This window comes from Lichenostomus cassidix, chromosome 8, assembly GCF_008360975.1.
Source record: "Lichenostomus cassidix isolate B80296 chromosome 8, HeHo_3.0, whole genome shotgun sequence".
Classification (NCBI taxonomy): domain Eukaryota; kingdom Metazoa; phylum Chordata; class Aves; order Passeriformes; family Meliphagidae; genus Lichenostomus; species Lichenostomus cassidix.
This window is the reverse complement of record NC_139489.1, coordinates 13,585,694-13,602,248: the sequence shown is the minus strand read 5'-3', so window position 1 is coordinate 13,602,248 and position 16,555 is coordinate 13,585,694. Positions and strand designations below refer to the sequence as shown.

The 16,555-nt window shown below is 36.7% G+C and overlaps 1 protein-coding gene across 7 annotated transcripts in view; it reads right to left on the bottom strand.

The window, feature by feature from the left end:
* Positions 1 to 3,117: 3,117 nt before the first annotated feature.
* The window catches only part of PRKACB (protein kinase cAMP-activated catalytic subunit beta), a 65,560-nt gene continuing 52,122 nt past the window's right edge, over positions 3,118 to 16,555 (bottom strand). For all 7 annotated transcript variants that reach the window (XM_085067938.1, XM_085067937.1, XM_085067943.1 and 4 more), the window contains 7 exons: positions 16,221 to 16,319; positions 15,152 to 15,234; positions 14,507 to 14,633; positions 12,250 to 12,345; positions 10,596 to 10,718; positions 8,394 to 8,558; positions 3,118 to 5,403 (listed from right to left, as the gene is read on the bottom strand). In XM_085067938.1, the coding sequence (XP_084924064.1) occupies positions 5,278 to 5,403; positions 8,394 to 8,558; positions 10,596 to 10,718; positions 12,250 to 12,345; positions 14,507 to 14,633; positions 15,152 to 15,234; positions 16,221 to 16,319 (819 nt within the window). In that variant the 3' untranslated portion in view covers positions 3,118 to 5,277. The remainder of the gene's footprint in view (positions 5,404 to 8,393; positions 8,559 to 10,595; positions 10,719 to 12,249; positions 12,346 to 14,506; positions 14,634 to 15,151; positions 15,235 to 16,220; positions 16,320 to 16,555) is intronic.

The window sequence follows — 16,555 nt, the reverse complement described above, 5'->3', positions numbered from 1 at the left end:
TGAATCATGTTTTACTTATCCAAGGTGTTACCTCTCATTAACAGAGTCCTGACACCCAGATCCCTAGTTCATGCAAACATTGAATACAAGGATAATGGCAAAGACAGGAGAAATTGAAAGGATATCCCAATCAAACTGTTACTTACACAACTACATATACATTCAAAGTAGCAATGTAGATACAAAGTAAAATAAAGAGCAGTACTTCTGGTGTTCTTGTGATATTGCCATGACCAAAGCATTAATACACCACTAAATCTAAATGAGGTCTTGGATCATTTTTGTCATCAATTAAATCAAATTATCTTGCTGGGGGAAGAATTTCAGTTAACCAAGCCTTTCCAACACTTCCATTTTCTCTTTGTTGCCCTAGTCAGTAATGATTTTTCCTGGAACTTACTGGACACACTCAGAATGTACCACACTGCTTGCCAGGCTGCTGAGACCTTGCTCCATTTGTGTCAACATAGCTGCAGCTGTGTCCTTTCTAATCTTCCACAGCATCTTGGAAGCAAAGGCAAAGGAAGAAGTTTCTGATAATAACCTCCCAGCAAAGAAAACACCTAATACTGTGGTTGTGTACAGATGGGCACAGATAATTGACCTTGCTCCTCGAACTCCAACAACCTTTCATCCCGAAGAGTTTTTGTGCTGCAACCTTGCCATCAGACATTAGACTGCCAATGTGTGATCCACCAAAATCTAGACCTGTAAGCAGACCACCAGTAAGAAATGTGTTTGTCACTGGCTCTTCCATTCATGCTTTGCTGACCAGGAGCTCATGTCAATGAACACCACAAATACGTTACTTTTAAACCTTAATGAGAGCCACACATACACAATTATTAATAACACATTTTTGCAAAGACATTTGTACTTGGCCCTCCAAGGGAGTGAACAGCACCATGAGGCTGTAAGGATTCTAAAGGAATTTTTACTGGATTTGAAACACTGTTGGGAACTGATCCTAATGATTTCATAGAACCCTCAAGCTGCTTTTATCCCACTGAGGTAAGAACTTTTTATAGTAGTCAATTATAAGAATAAATTTTCAATATATGCAAGTTTCCTTCAGGCATCCTTTTTGTAGTATGAAACCCCTCCCCAAATCCAAACCACTAAAAAAAAAAAAAAAGGTAAAAATGTGACTAGAGCTCAGATTTAATTCATAATTTTATTCATCATCAAATTCAGAAGTTAGAAAGGGAAGATATTTTGAGATCCTATCTTGCCTCTAGGTACCCATCTTATACTTCTAACACGTCACATAATCCCTATGTAAGATGACAAACATTTACTATCTATAAGGCATTTAAACATCCTTGTGGAGTTCTAACCCTTTTACTGCCCAGCCTGACCTTAGGTGCTTGTATTTTACCCTTTCTGTCAGAGGACTTAAATCAGTCAACACTTCAAGCTTTCCATTAAAAACATTTTTAAAATGTATGCAAGACCCACACTTGTAAAACTGTGGTGGTCAAACTCTTTTCTTTTTAATCATCAAACACATCCAGATCAGCTATATACACCTCAGCTGGAGAACAGAATTGGTTTTTTACCAGTGTCTTATGGAATGGTTCTCAAATTCTGATCTGGGAGAAGTCCTCCTTACGCAGCAAATCAAAAGAACAGATTTGAATGACACCTTCAAATCTGTGGCTCAGCATGCTGTGTTTGTTTAGGAGCTGTAGTAAAAGCAGAAGACAGTATTTTTGCAGGTTTTTTTAGCTCAGCTTTAGAAAAAGTACAAAGGTCTTTAAAATGTGACGTAGCAGTAGTACCAGGAAACCAAGAACACAAGTCCGCAGTTGCAGGCGTACAGCAGCAGAAGCACAGAGGCCACAGCTCGGCTCAGACAGCGGGAAGAGGAGCTGCATTACAGAGCAGGCACCAGAGCCTCTCCAAACACCACTTGCAGAAAAAGCCTCAAGACAGACAATGCCAAGACCATGAACAGTCTTTACTTCTATCAGTTGTTTCACAGCACAATGAGACACAGCACAAAGTTTGTACAGCGGGATCTGCAGACAGTTTAAAAACAGGCAATTATCTTTAATAAAAAGCATCGAGTCTGAATGAAAATAATATGAAGACAAACAATACTGAAGCTAATGATCACCTTGCTTGCTTTTGATTGTCTAAGAAGTCCAAGACTTCTCATAGTGACTTTAGTGTTCTTCACACCACCTTCTCCAGACACCCTAGTTAGTGTAAAGCTTAATGTGCCACAACTCATAGTGTAGTAGGTTTCACAACTTTTTCCTCTGGCTCTCAAACCCCGCTCACGTGTGGGGAGGTGCAACAACTGTCATCATACAACATTCTGATTCACAAAGAAGCAGCACAAGTGTTGTACATAATTTAATTTGCACTTCTGTATATAAATGTTGACTATTGCACACTATTGCAGCACTTAAAAACATCTAATTATTTGCAAAAATTAGTAAAATACTTTAAAGGATTTAAAAATAAGGGTTTTAATGCAACTGACAAGATAATAAAAAAAGCAATTTACTTAATGAGATACAATCCTTTATGTTGGAAATGAAAGTTACATACAACTAGAGTACAATTAAAATATACCATATAGTTCAACACTTAATTCCTCAAATGTGTAAAATTAACAAGCTTCTACTGTCATAGATATACAATTTTTCCATATTGTGAAAAGGATTTTTCAAATTAAATACAGGTAACATAATATTCTGTAGTTATATTTCATGACTGTGTTTAAATGAGAGGGTTGTATAATACTCACATTGTCAAATGTACTCACTAATGCCTTGGAAATTGCACACTTCCCCTCCTTTTCCAAAATAGAATCTCATTTCCATACTGAAGTCTATTATGCCATATTGGAAAAGTGTTTTACTTTCTAACAGGATTTTCATAAAATTAAAAAATAGCATAATATCATGGCATTATGATGACTTTTCCACTTATACCCATGTAGAATTTAATCTGGATATCAGACAGACATGTCAGAACCAATTTCCTAGACTTTTGTCTTATTGTACACGCAAGATGATTACAGTATTTTACAGAACAGAAAAATCTCTGAACCTTTCTAGAACTATAAATGTAATGATTAAAAATTAAAATCATAACAGAATCAAATTGTGATCTCCAACATTTATTAAAATCTTTTAAAGTTCATAAACGACAACAAAGTTACTGTAGAATTTATCGCATACAGCTAGCATACAGCAGCATGTCCTTGGTCTAAATGAAATACAAAAGATTTTAACATTTTCATACAAAGGATTTCTTTAAATTTATTAATGTGATGATATATCTTTGTTACATAAAATTTGCTACAGCAAAGTATCTTATACTTTTCTTGCATGTATGTAAATATGGGTGGACAAAGACTGCATTCAGTGTCAGCCTCCTAATGACGTTGTGCAAAAATGCTCAACAACCTAAACATACAGAACATTGGGTGGTACGTTTCATACTCTTTTGTAAAATGTCTACAAAGGCTTTTCTTTTAGAAGTGTCATACTGATTAAAAGGAAGGAATGCCAGCTGTTTATTTGCACTGGCATTCAAACGAATTCAATGGCTATGTATCAATATAGCTCATTTTTTTAAAAAAACAATTAATCCTTGTATGCATGTAAATTTATCATAAAACATGAGTCTAGTTTGAACTTTTAGATGTGCTGTTTTAAGACAGGTCACTGAGACAGCCAGAACCAAGTGTACAAATAAAACTACTATGAATAAGTTTAAAAGCAACCCCAAAAAAAGTGCTGAGCCGCTGATTATTAACATTGAAATAAATGTGTAAAAGTGCCCAAAGCTAGCACATGGTAGCAATATCTTTTAAGTCAGTTGGTGAGAGTATACAAAACATAATTAAACCCAAATACTTGTATCTGTGTGACCATACATTCTGATTGATTGAAAGAAAGGTTAGAAATGAAGACACAACGCAACTAAAATAAACTCAGCTGTTGCAGTTTTTAAACTTGATCTTTTCTTCATGAATGAAGTGCTGTAATTAAAAAGAAAATGATTGTAGCAGTACTCCATCCTCAGTTTACTAATATAGTATACCAGAATAAAAACTTGGCAATAACCTCTTAATTCTTAACAGCTAACAAGAAATAACCGTGTTCATCCAGCGATGCATCTAGAACATTATTTTGCATTTGCTAAACCATTTGTTTTTCATAGCTAATGGCAGAGCGCATTTTGCTTTTTGTGGCATGGTGATTTTTATTCTAATGGATGCCTTTTTTAATCAAAAAAGGCTTGAAGCAAGGAATACTTTGGGAGCCCAAACATTGGCTACTTTTTAAAAATTAAGGAAAAAAAACAAGAAGAAGAAGTGAATCAAAATGAATTCTCTACAATACTGACCAAAACTTCCTTTAAGAGTTTAGGGTTCATGATCTTAAACAAGCCATTTTATACCTGCCAACTGAAATGCTGGTAAGTTGACTTGGTTTATTATGGTCCAAAAATCCAGACCAGATGGAATTACTCCCTCTCATGAGACTGTAAGCTTTACATGGTACAGTCTGGTTATGGCAACTTGCCTACTGCCTAGGTGGGAAATACAAAGGAAGGAGGCAGTGACGAAAACTGCAGGGATGTAGAAAACCAAGGCACGGGGTCTAGCTACTGTCCCCTACTTAAGCCATCCAATTGATTCTACTGAATTTTGGTCAGCCTCCAGGAAGAAATGTTTTTAAGTTAATTTAGCAGACATTTATATGGCGATAAATACTACCTTCAAAAATGCTAAAAATGTTGGCTAGGTTTAGTCTGAGCTACTAAAAAATTATTATAAATTGTAGCATCAGACACAAGACAGACATGAATTATTGGCTGGCACAGACTAGAAGCAACATTTATCTTTCACTTCAGTCTAAATCACACTAGCCGCAACACCTTCCATTTCACTCACACAAATAATACATTATTCAAAATAAAATGGAGCATTCTTGGGTAAAAAACTACTTCATTTCAAAGGGGGAAAATGAACAATACACAGAAACAAAGAACGACAGAAACCAAAGTTAAGTAGGAAAGTGGTCTATTATTCTGTGTTACTGCACAAACAGTGCTTGCTTAATTGTGCCTAGTTAGAAGGGTTGGTGCAAACTGCACACATGGAAGATGGCAATAAAGACCTCAGTCAGCTTTGTGGAATGAAGTAACTAGGTAACTGTTTTGACATATGATGGTCTCAGCTCCACCTCATCTGTTAACAGAGTGCAAAGATCCCAATGTGAGCCCTGATGTCATCTTGTCCTCTTACTCCTACTAAAAATCAGCAAATTCTTTTGCACATTTTTCTGTTAGAGACGCACGAATATCTTCTTCTTCATAGTCATCAAAGTTGCTGGTATCTCCAGGACCTCTGCACTTTGGTATGAATGGAGCTTCTACCTGTATTGGTGGGAGACATAAAAAGGCACATGAAATGTTGCTGGCCTAATACCAATAGATTTAACATTGTAATAATGATAACAGCAATACTCCCATTACTCCTCAGATCCTTCCAAGAAATCAGGTATTACAGGTATAAGTAGTGGCACATGAACAAAACCAGCCTAAGAAGGTGCAGGCCTAGATGTGTGAATTGAAATTGAAAAAGACTAATCTCTTGCTGACAGACATCATAAAAAAAATTACTTCATTTCAAAACAACTTCTCTCCTTGCAGAGGCAATCCTGTTCCTTTCAGCTCATTAGCACAGGATAGGGAGTACATTGCCACCACCACTACACAAAAATCTTAGAGCAGTTCAGTTATTCTCTTACAACAAAACCCAAGAGCACAGAAAATCTCACATTTACTCCTTGAACTTTGAACGCTTTCAAATTAGACACACCAGACCTTTTCCAATTATCTTCACTATGGAAATTGCTAAAAAGAGATTGCAGGAGATAGCACTGGTTTATAGTGGAAATAACTGTTTGGCCCTAAGTACAATCATCTTATCAGGCAGTGTGTTAATAAATATGGAAACACACACAGAAAGGAAGACTGGATTGTACATCATGCAATGGGTGAGCAACTGGCTCACAGCTTGGGCACAAAAGGTTACAGTGAATGGGGTGACATCAGACTGGTGACCTGTCACTAGTGAGGTTCTGCAGGGCTCAATCCTTGACCCTGTGCTCTTCCACATCTTCAAAGAATTTGGATGCAGGACTTGAAGGAATACTGAGTAAGTTCACAGATGATAGAAAACTGGGAGGAGCTGTTGACTCCCTGGAAGGCAGGGAGGCCTTGCAGAGAGACCCTGGAAAATTAGAGGACTGGGCAATCAGCAAGTGTATGAAGTTCAACAAAGGAAAGTGCCAGATTCTGCACCTGGGATGAGGCTACTCTGGATATACAGACAGATTGGGGGACAAGAGGCTGGAGAGCAGTGCTGTGGAAAGGAACCTGGGGGTCCTGGTTGATGGAAAGTTGAACATGAGTCAGCAGTGCCCTGGCAGCCAGGAGGGCCAAGTGTGCCCTGGGGGACATCATGCACAGCATGGCCAGCTGGGCTAGGGAGGGGATTGTCCTGCTCTGCTCTGACCTGGGGCAGCCTCACCTCGAGTGCTGGAGGCAGTTTTGGGTGCCATGATATAAGACAAACTATTGGAGAGTGTCCAAAGGAGGGCAACAAAGGTGCTGAAGGGCCACGAGGAGAAGCTGTGTGAGGAGCAGCTGAGGGCTCTGGGTCTGTTCAGCCTGGAGGAGACTGAGGGGAGACCTCATTGCAGTTACAGCTTCTTTGTGAGGGGAAGAGGAGGGGCAGACACTGATCTCTGCTCTCTGGTGACAGTGACAGGACCTGAGGGAATGGCCTGAAGTTGTGCCAGGGGAGCTTTAGGCTGGATATCAGGGAAAGGTTCTTCCCCCAGAGGGTGGTCAGGCACTGGAACAGACTCCCTGGGGAAGTGGCCACAGCACCACTGACAGAGTTCATGAAGCATTTGGACAATGCTCTGAGGCACATGGTGTGACTCTTGGGGTGTCCTGTGCAGGGCCAGGAGCTGGACTTGATGATCCTTGTGGGTCCCTTCCAACTCAGCATATTTTGTGATTCTGTATCCAAAATATTAAGTAATTGACTGGTTTACTTATGACTTATTAAAAAAAAAAGGAAAAAAAGAAAAAAAAATCATTCACATGACATTAGCTGCCAAGAAACACTATGTTTATTCAGGAGAATACATGCTGTGGTAACAGCCACTTTGAAAAACTAGTATAAGCCTAAAGTTTATTGCTGTATTTCTATGACTACCTGAATGATATTACAATCCATGCTGTTGTTTCAACACCCGTAGTATTACAGTATTTATTCTTTATAATTAGAAGCTTCAAACTTATTCAGCATCAGTTTCCACAACCCTTTAAATCTAGTAATAGCTATTCTGACCGTACTACTAGTTAACATCTTAAAATATTTCTTATTTCTGTGACAGTAATTCACTACAGCAGTACACTAGCAATGCTAAGAATATTTAGCACAGTATTAAAACACTTGCTTTAATGTTATGGGGCCTGGGTGTTCCCAAACAGCATACTGGCAAAATGAAACTCGGTGCAGAAAAATCTGCCTTGCAAAGAGGCATTAAAAAAGCAAAGAACAGATAATTAGAATTCTGCAATAGGGAATATTTTCTCAAAAATATCTATACTTAATGCAAGGAATACAGGATGCATTAATTGTACCCTGTCTTCTAGTAATTAATACATTAGTGAATAATTCAACAACTGTACTGTCACTTTGTGTAGCCAAACAACCAGTTTCTTTTTATAAACTATTGTTAGTATTTAGGTTTGGCCCTTAAAATACTGCTGTTACAGCAGCAAATTCATGCCTCTATAGTCAAGACTGTTAGCATTTCAAATTCAAACTAATTTCTTTAAATATTATCACTTATCTCTGCTTTTTTTACAGTAGCAAGACAAAGCAAGATTGAGGAGGAGGGAGAAGGTTGCTTTAGGAGAAAAAAAAGCTCTAGCTTTGGCTGGAGCTTCTCCACACTGAAGCACAATCTGAGTGCTAAGAGCTGGCTGGAAAAGAAAACAGATTCATCTCTGCTGTGGAGGAGTATTTATAGATGCCACTATAGCAGGGGTTAAATAAAAAGTGAGAGAGGCAGGAGATGCCTCATCCTGAGATAATCCAGAAATAGACTAACGCACAACATGTGTGTCAAAGAGATGTGCACACTGAGGTCCAGTATAAAATACCAACAAGAAACAAACATAATGCAATCAATACATATCCTTTAGAGTCTTAAAAGATTAAACTACTATCACCCTTTCTCAATTTAAAGTCACAGATTTAGGAAATAAAAAATAAACACAACTAGAAATTTTACTTCAACCCCTTAAGGACCTGTAATTGTTTTGATCAGGAAGGGTCTTACCTTTCTCTGATAAATGGCAATCCAATCTGTAGTTGCAAACCACTTGTGATTCTTTATGTCATTTACACCATTCTTGAGATTTCCATACCGTTTGGTCAAATCTACCTGGAGTAAATTTCTTAGAAGATCCTTTAGGTCTGAACTGAAGTGTGACGGGAACCTCACCTAAAATTATACACCCACAATATTAAAAAACATGATACAAATATGATTCTTCCCCCTGTGAAGGGAAACAGCTTCACACAAAAGGAAACAGCGGGGACATTTTCTATCTTTCTTCTAAAATCAAATCAAGCAGGAATGCATGAAGAGAGACATAATTATTGTTGCACATGTATTTCTGTTTCATGAAGTCTTTATCAATAGCATTACATTGCCTATCTACCATTTCTTGAACTGAAAGTTTCTAGTAGGCAAAATATTAATGTAAAGTTACAGTGATCTAAAAGCTAAGTTTAACTCAGTGTCTCACCAACACATCATCCCAAGACATTCTCAGCTATTTTCTAGGTATAAATTTTTGGATTATATTATATACACACACCCAGGAGACACAGTATATAGCATATACACAGCATTTAAATACATAGATATTCTCTGAAGTAACTGTACATTCAGCAATCATATATGAAGTCATTCTGGAACTGTATGCTGTACTGCAATCTGCTTCTGATAACTAAATGCACCAACATCGAAAATCTTACATAACTAACAGCACTATTTGAAGATAGCACACTACTGACTTGCAATTCATTCAAACCTGGCTAAAGGATATTTGAAGATGATACGTGGGATGTAATTACAAAGGGTTTTACTAACAAATGATCTACTGACACCATTTGAGATGGCAGAGAGAAGGAAGGGGAAAAGAACAGGCAGAAAGCTGTTTCTGTCATCCTCATAGTCTCAGTGTTTGACATTCCCGATATTCAGCTGATCAGTTACGATGTAAATACAGATAATAGGATTACTTAACATAAAAATATTTCAAGAAATCTAGAAGTCCAAACATCAAGGACCCTGCTTCAGGTTACCTACCAAAATGGTTCTGTTGTAGATTATGAGAAATTCACAGGTTTTAATGACTATAATACCTAGACCACTAAGCAGTAAGGAAATATTAACTCAAATTTTTAAGTGGAGAACTAAGCAAATGAGGTAGAATAAATGAAACACCCCAGGTTATAAAGAACTGCTAGCTGAGGACTGAATTAGAGTTTCCAGAGTTGATGTCCAGTGCTGTTTCTGCAGCCATCCATGCATGGACTCAGTACAAAAGGTAGATGACCAACAGTACAGATGTCAAACCAATTAGATAAAACTACAAAAAATGCCCAACATTTTGTTTTTAGCTTAGAAGAAAAAGATTTCTTAAAACATATGTCTTTGTAAATTAATTCTCATAAATTCATGGACACAGCTGAAGGTTCACAGCACTAAAACCTTTCCAAGAGCAACCCCCAACTACCTTCTTTATTTAAATAGGAATCAACCTCAGTGCAGTGCACTACAGGCCTGCTGAGGTACTGCCCCTGATTAGAATTACAGAGGCACCTGAGATGCAGCACAACATGGTCTGTGTAGGGACAAGGAAGAGAACAACTGTAACAAATCAAGTGAGCAGAAAGAAACAACACTGGCTGGCAGGAGAAATAACAAAATGACTACAATTTGGTGCTATCTGGCACACTAGGAGATATTAATGAAAAATAGAAGGGAAACACTGGGAACACTTTTCAAAAATTTTATGTAACAATGAAAGCCAAACAGAATATTAGACATGTCTTGAGCTATCAGACTGTGGAAGTAAAGAGACCTACGAGGAATGATAGAAATTCTCCAGAGCTTCTCAAAAATTGCAAGAAAAAGTTCTAGAAAATAGCTAAGCAAATTAAGCACGGAGCTAAGTAGCTGTTAATAGTCATTGGATCATTTTAATCCAAGCATAAAAGGATATAATACCACAATGTCTGTAAATTTAGTAACTTGCATTTTAAATTTGAAGGCAGGGAACAGATTTTTATAACTTTGATTTTCAAGTAGCAATGTCTGTACTTATGAAATGTACACTAAAAACTTCTCCTATGTCCTTTTCAAATGGCTCACTTTCTAGTGCCCAGTAAATTTTGCATTTCCTCCACCAAAAAACAGGTTATACAAAAATAACTGCGTTTGTGAAAACACCCAAGAGTCTTAACTCACCTTGCCAGACACAATCTTCTCGTAAATTTGAATGGGCTGATCTGCAAAGAATGGGGGATATCCAGCTGCCATTTCATAGATTAACACTCCTAACGCCCACCAATCCACTGCCTTGTTGTAACCCTGGATAAAATGAAATGTGCCACTGTTAGTACAGTTTCTAACACAGTTCAAGATTTTCAGTATATATTTATGTATTTATGGAATACAAAGAAAGCAAATACATTATTTTTCGTTTAATGCAGAACTTACAACCCAACTCCAACCAAATTGGCAGTCACAGATTCCAACAGCAATACACTTAAACCCCAATACAGCAATGACAGTGAAACAGTGATGGAAGTGAAACGTTTTGCACACATTCCTGTGATGAGTGTCAGTGATTTCTTTACACTCTTGTGACAAGACTCCCTAAGTGGCAGAAATGGGCACAACTTATTTACTCATTTGGAATCAAAACAATCTTGTTACAGAATGACAATTCTTCAAAGCTTAGGGAAATTGCATTACAACAACATATATAACAACACTTCCAATATTGTACACTGTCACCTTTTTGCTTGATTAGCTGCATTTTGGAACATTCAGTTCCACATGTAGTTGACTAGCTACAAGAGCTTAAAAGTTTAGTTAATTAGCTGTTATATTCATTTATAATCTGATCTTAAAAGCCCAAATTTTCAATCATTAGTAGGTCCTATTCAATGTTATGAAAGACAAAGAAACCACCAAACCCATCCATTTCATATATATAAAATCTCTGAGATTTTTTACAAAGCTCAGGGCTTAGACTCAGTCTTTCAGGAAAAATCTATCATGAAGACTTTGTAGTAGACGCATTGCAATTTCTTCCGCTGTTTCAGCTGCACAGGGGCAAAAAACCATGCAAATAACAAACATTTTTTCCCCAACAGGAGTACTTTTTGTTCACTTTTGAAGATCTGCAAAGGGTATTTAATTAAACTACATGTTAAATGCATAATTTAACATTATGCATTATGATTGTTTTAAAGTATAAGCAGTTCTGTATTTTCCATTTGCAAAACATAGAGTGCTACATTTAAACAACTATAGGATGAATAATACTTCTTCTCTGTTGGAACACTTAGTGCAAGTAGTAGACAAACAGATCTACAGTCAGCTTAGACTGGAAGTACTTTAGATGTAAAACCAGTGGATTGTCATGTTTGATTTGATGTCAACTGTCTTAAACCTGAAACACTAGTTGCATTGCAACTAGTTATGCAATGACTTCTGATTCATCCCATATGCACTTCTTGTCACCTTTGCAGTTCTTGTTGTAGTCTGTTAACACTTCTGAATGTAATTACTCAGGTCTGTTGTTCTGATAAGGATGTTAGTTAAATAACCTACTCACAGATTCTTTAAATCTCTTTTCCCCTCACAAGTTATGTGGCACACATATGTAGAAAGTTCTGTACTGTTATGTGAAAATTTCTTATTTGGCATAAGTTTTGGAATACTAAAAGAATATTTACAATGCAATGACTGCATTTTGTGTAATTCATAACAAATTGACTAACCAAGATTTAATTTTTGGAAGTATCAGCAATTTTTTATCCCTCAGAGCTTAATAATTGGGTGAGAAGATTTAACTACATCAAATGCATGGCTGAGTAACAAGACCAAGTACCTTGCTGAGAATTATTTCAGGTGCCAGGTATTCTGGAGTCCCACATAACGTCCAAGTTCTGCCTTTTACTCTTTTTGCAAAGCCAAAGTCCGTGACCTGTCATTGGAAGAAATAAATTGATTGTAAGTGCATTGTTACAAAGAAATTTAAAATCAAGTTATTTTGAAATATTTTGGAAAGCCATTCTTTACAGGGGAGAAATTTATTTCTCAAATCACATAGTATCCCATAGTCATATGTACCTTTATTAGTCAGTCCTCCTGGTACTTCTAATTCAGATAAATAGAAAGTCTCATGATAAAATTAATAAAGAACACAAAATATTTTTTATCACCCTGACACCAGCTTCTATTTATAATTTAAAAATCAGCGGGAACTATGGCTTACTAATCTTCCACATGTACTGCAATTACATTATTAATTTTTCTTATACTTTTAACATCAGACTGTTTGTAATGCTGAAAATTTGAAGAACATAGACAAGATATTTGTATTTTCCTTTAGTTAACAAATAAATGAGTCACAAAAATGGTCAATATATCCCCCAGTCTTGTAAATTTAGAATTTTATTGCATAAGTGTATAAAGGTCATATGTAAAATTAGTGTGGGAATAAGACAACATAAAAGAGGTCTTCCAGTAACTTCTGATGCTGAGTATCTTTGAAAGCATCACCAGAGTCAAGTTTGTTTATTTGAGGCCTGGGGGGAAAATGTAGCAATAATTGTATTCACATAAACAAGCACTTGGACATTATAAATTCTTGATTTCACTTGTCATGTTTTCTACAGTAAGTTTTCAGAACTCTGTATGCAATATCATACTATCTGTGATTTTTCCTGGACCATATTGTGGAATACATACAGAACCCAGGTAATTACATGTGAAATTCTGGGATCAATTTTAAGCTACCAAGTCTATGCTTGTTTGGGGATCCATTTCTTTCGTTTCGTCCTTCTTGGTTTCAATTTCAATCCCTTCCCTGAGAAAACATACTGTACCACGATGAGAATCATCGCTAATTATACAATAACCCGTGCTGATGTTGCTGTACATAAGTGTCACAACTAAAGAAGCCAAACTCCAAACTATCAAGGCAGCTTTTCTTCATTTTTGGTAGAAACAACAGCATCAACAGCTGGAACGGTGGGTGACATGCTGACTAGACAGACCTGCATCAGTCAGCAAAGAATCATTTCTGTGTTTGGGAATGCACATCAGGCTGTGTAAGAAGAATACACTGCAGACACGGGACAAACAGTAATGGCTTTAAATGCAAAATAAAATGAAGTTGGAGCTGCAGCATCAACATATGAACATAAACCTCCCTCTGCCACCATCACAAAAACATACTGTTGCATATAGAGATGCCAGTTCTGGAGTAAGCCACTCATAACTACATTAATGGTGCTCCCCAACCACATTAAAGGAATTTGAAATCTTCTCCCTACAGTGTTATCTTACACTCCATGCAAAGTTATTTTATTGTTATAAATAACATATGAATCCTTTCCACCTCTTTCAGACATTTTTATTATGTATTTTCTTGTTTAGATTCTGCTGTGGCAAAAGGTGACACACCGTGGAAAGAAGAATTTCAACAGTTTAAGGACTGCACAGCATTGCAGAGTGCTTGTTGCTGCACTCTGCCTTCCCATTTGCCATTTAGTTAAAAATGTAAGAGCTAAGAGGGAGCTGAGAAGCTGCCATGAAAGGCTGTTGTAAAACCAAAGCTGTCATTGCAGCACTCGAGTGCTGATCTGAGCTCGACTCAGCTCATACTACAGATGTGTTGGGAAGGCTAGGGCTCTCCAAGGGTGAGATTCATCTGATGGACATTAAGTAGTATAGTGTCAGGGTTAATATCTAAGCAGGTTTTCCTAAACTGCTTGTACAGACAATGCAGAGAAACAGACATTTTAGGGCACCTTTCATCTTGTTCTAGGGCAGCCGTATAAAATAGGTCAGATGAACGGAGCCATGTAATCACCTACTTCTCACCACAGACCCCAAGGGAAATCTTGACAACTGGCTCGACTGCAGACAGCTCTACTATGCATATTTAATTTTAGTCAGAGGAAGTACAACCCAATGGTTTTAACCATCACTAGGCAGTAGGGCATTTGAATGCTCCACACAAACATGCTAACATGCCAAACAGCTTCAGACCATTTATTCTAAACGTATTTTTCTACAATTATCTAAATCTACACTGCAAGACAAAACTTCACTCCCTAAATATATGAAGAATATCATACCTGGATGTATCCTTGCTGATCAATTAAAAGATTTTCAGGCTTTAGATCTCTGTAGATGAGGTCTAATGAATGGAGGTACTCAAATGTTAGCACTATCTGAGCTGCATAAAACCGTGCATGTGGTTCACTGTGAAGAATTAAAAGAATATTAAGTACCCCAATGCTATGCTGCGGTACTGAAAAAACCACCTAACTGTCAGGGTTAGACAAATTAAGTATCTTTTAACTGGTTCTTTTACTGTGTAACAAGAAAAAGCGAAAGCAAACGTTTTCAGAATTGATACATGCATTCCCTAAGTTTAAGTCTTGCAGCTAAAATACACATGCAAATCAAGATGAACGTATCCCACAATGCAGAGCTTTGACTTCAAATTTTACTTTTAGAAACTATTGTGAATTTCAGTGACAATATACATAGGAATTCCAATATTCTATCATGCAAAGATCACAAATGCCTGTGTTAACTAACTGAAAAAGAATGAGCTCTTCACTGCCTGACTAATTTAAGTCCACTGAACAAGAGGTAAATTAAATGCATTTAACCCTTCAGATTTTTTTCTTCAATGCTAACAAATTTTGTAAAACCCTCTTCCCAAATCAGCAAATTAAGCCTTTTTAAAGGAATAATGTCATTAATACTCTTACCTGAACCTTCCGATTCTTCTTAGATGTGAAAACATTTCTCCACCAGGAACATACTCCATTACCATGTATAAATTAGAATTGTCCTAAGGAAATTAAGGAAACAAGTAAACACACGCAAATACACATTGGGCACGCTATAGTCTCTATAATTCCTATGTGGAATACATTTTATTCATGAATGAAAATGAAAAATTGTAGCCATCCAATGACATTCACAAATATAATGCAACATGGGTAGAAATTCTTGAAAAACTGCAAAAGAAACATCATATATCTCAAGAAATCTGCTTTAAAGCAAATCTGAATAAAGATAATTAGTAAGTTGCAGACACAGAATGATGTGTAAGAGACCTGAAGGAAGAGAGGGTAAACTGCCTACTGCAGGGTAAGACCTTGACTTCCTAAATGTTTATAACTGACAGCCTGAGGTATTGTTGTCTCCACAGCCCCCTGCCCTAAAGCTCAAAACTCTGAAGATTAAGATAGAACATGTCTGCTCATTTAAATTTTTACTTAAAAAAAAAAGAAAAACAGAAGGCATATATCACCCTATAAAATAGAAAGCTACTCAATTTCTTTACAGACTAACTAGTACATACTGTCGTGAAACTAGAAGCTAAGCTCGAAGTTCTTTCCTTCATGGTTAAAACTGTCACTAAGGCCTGCCTCAAGCAAAAAAATCCACAGAACCATTACAAATTTACCATTCTGTATATTGGTACAGAAGACATGCTTTGGTATATCTCAAAAATAAAATGTCTAAAATCTCCCTTGCTGCACAAAACCCAGTTGCCATCCAAAAGAAAACGCAGAAGAGTTTAACCTAATTAAGTTTTTAATTTTTTTATTTGGAGATATCCTTTCAATCATTACCTAAAGAACTGGGGTGTGTGAAGTGTACATGAGTGCACTCCACTCCTACTCGAGCCCTGACAACACTACCAGATGAAGTATCTTTGAAAACAAAAATACTTGAACTATTGTACTGTAAAAGTTATATATTTTAATATCTAAAGTGTAAGCATGCACTTCCCTGAAACCCAACAACTACTTTGAAAATAATGAATACCTTAAAAGAATACTCCAGTTTAACAAGGAAAGGAAAGTTCACCGCTTGTAATATTCTTTTCTCATTCAGTGTGTGTTCTATCTGCTTCAGTTTGACGACCTAGGAGAGAAAAACAATCTTCAGCTCAAGTGTGATATTTTATAGCTGTTGATAATTTTTTAGTGTTAAACAGTTAGTTGAAAACAAACTTGTAACTTTACACATAATGGAAAACCTTATGGATTCCTAATACAATAACAGAACCAAGAAAGGATTAAAAAGTCTAATAACATTTTAAAGAGTAACACTTGTGCAATACAGTTAGCAGACAACTCTACAAATAGTGTTTCTTCCTA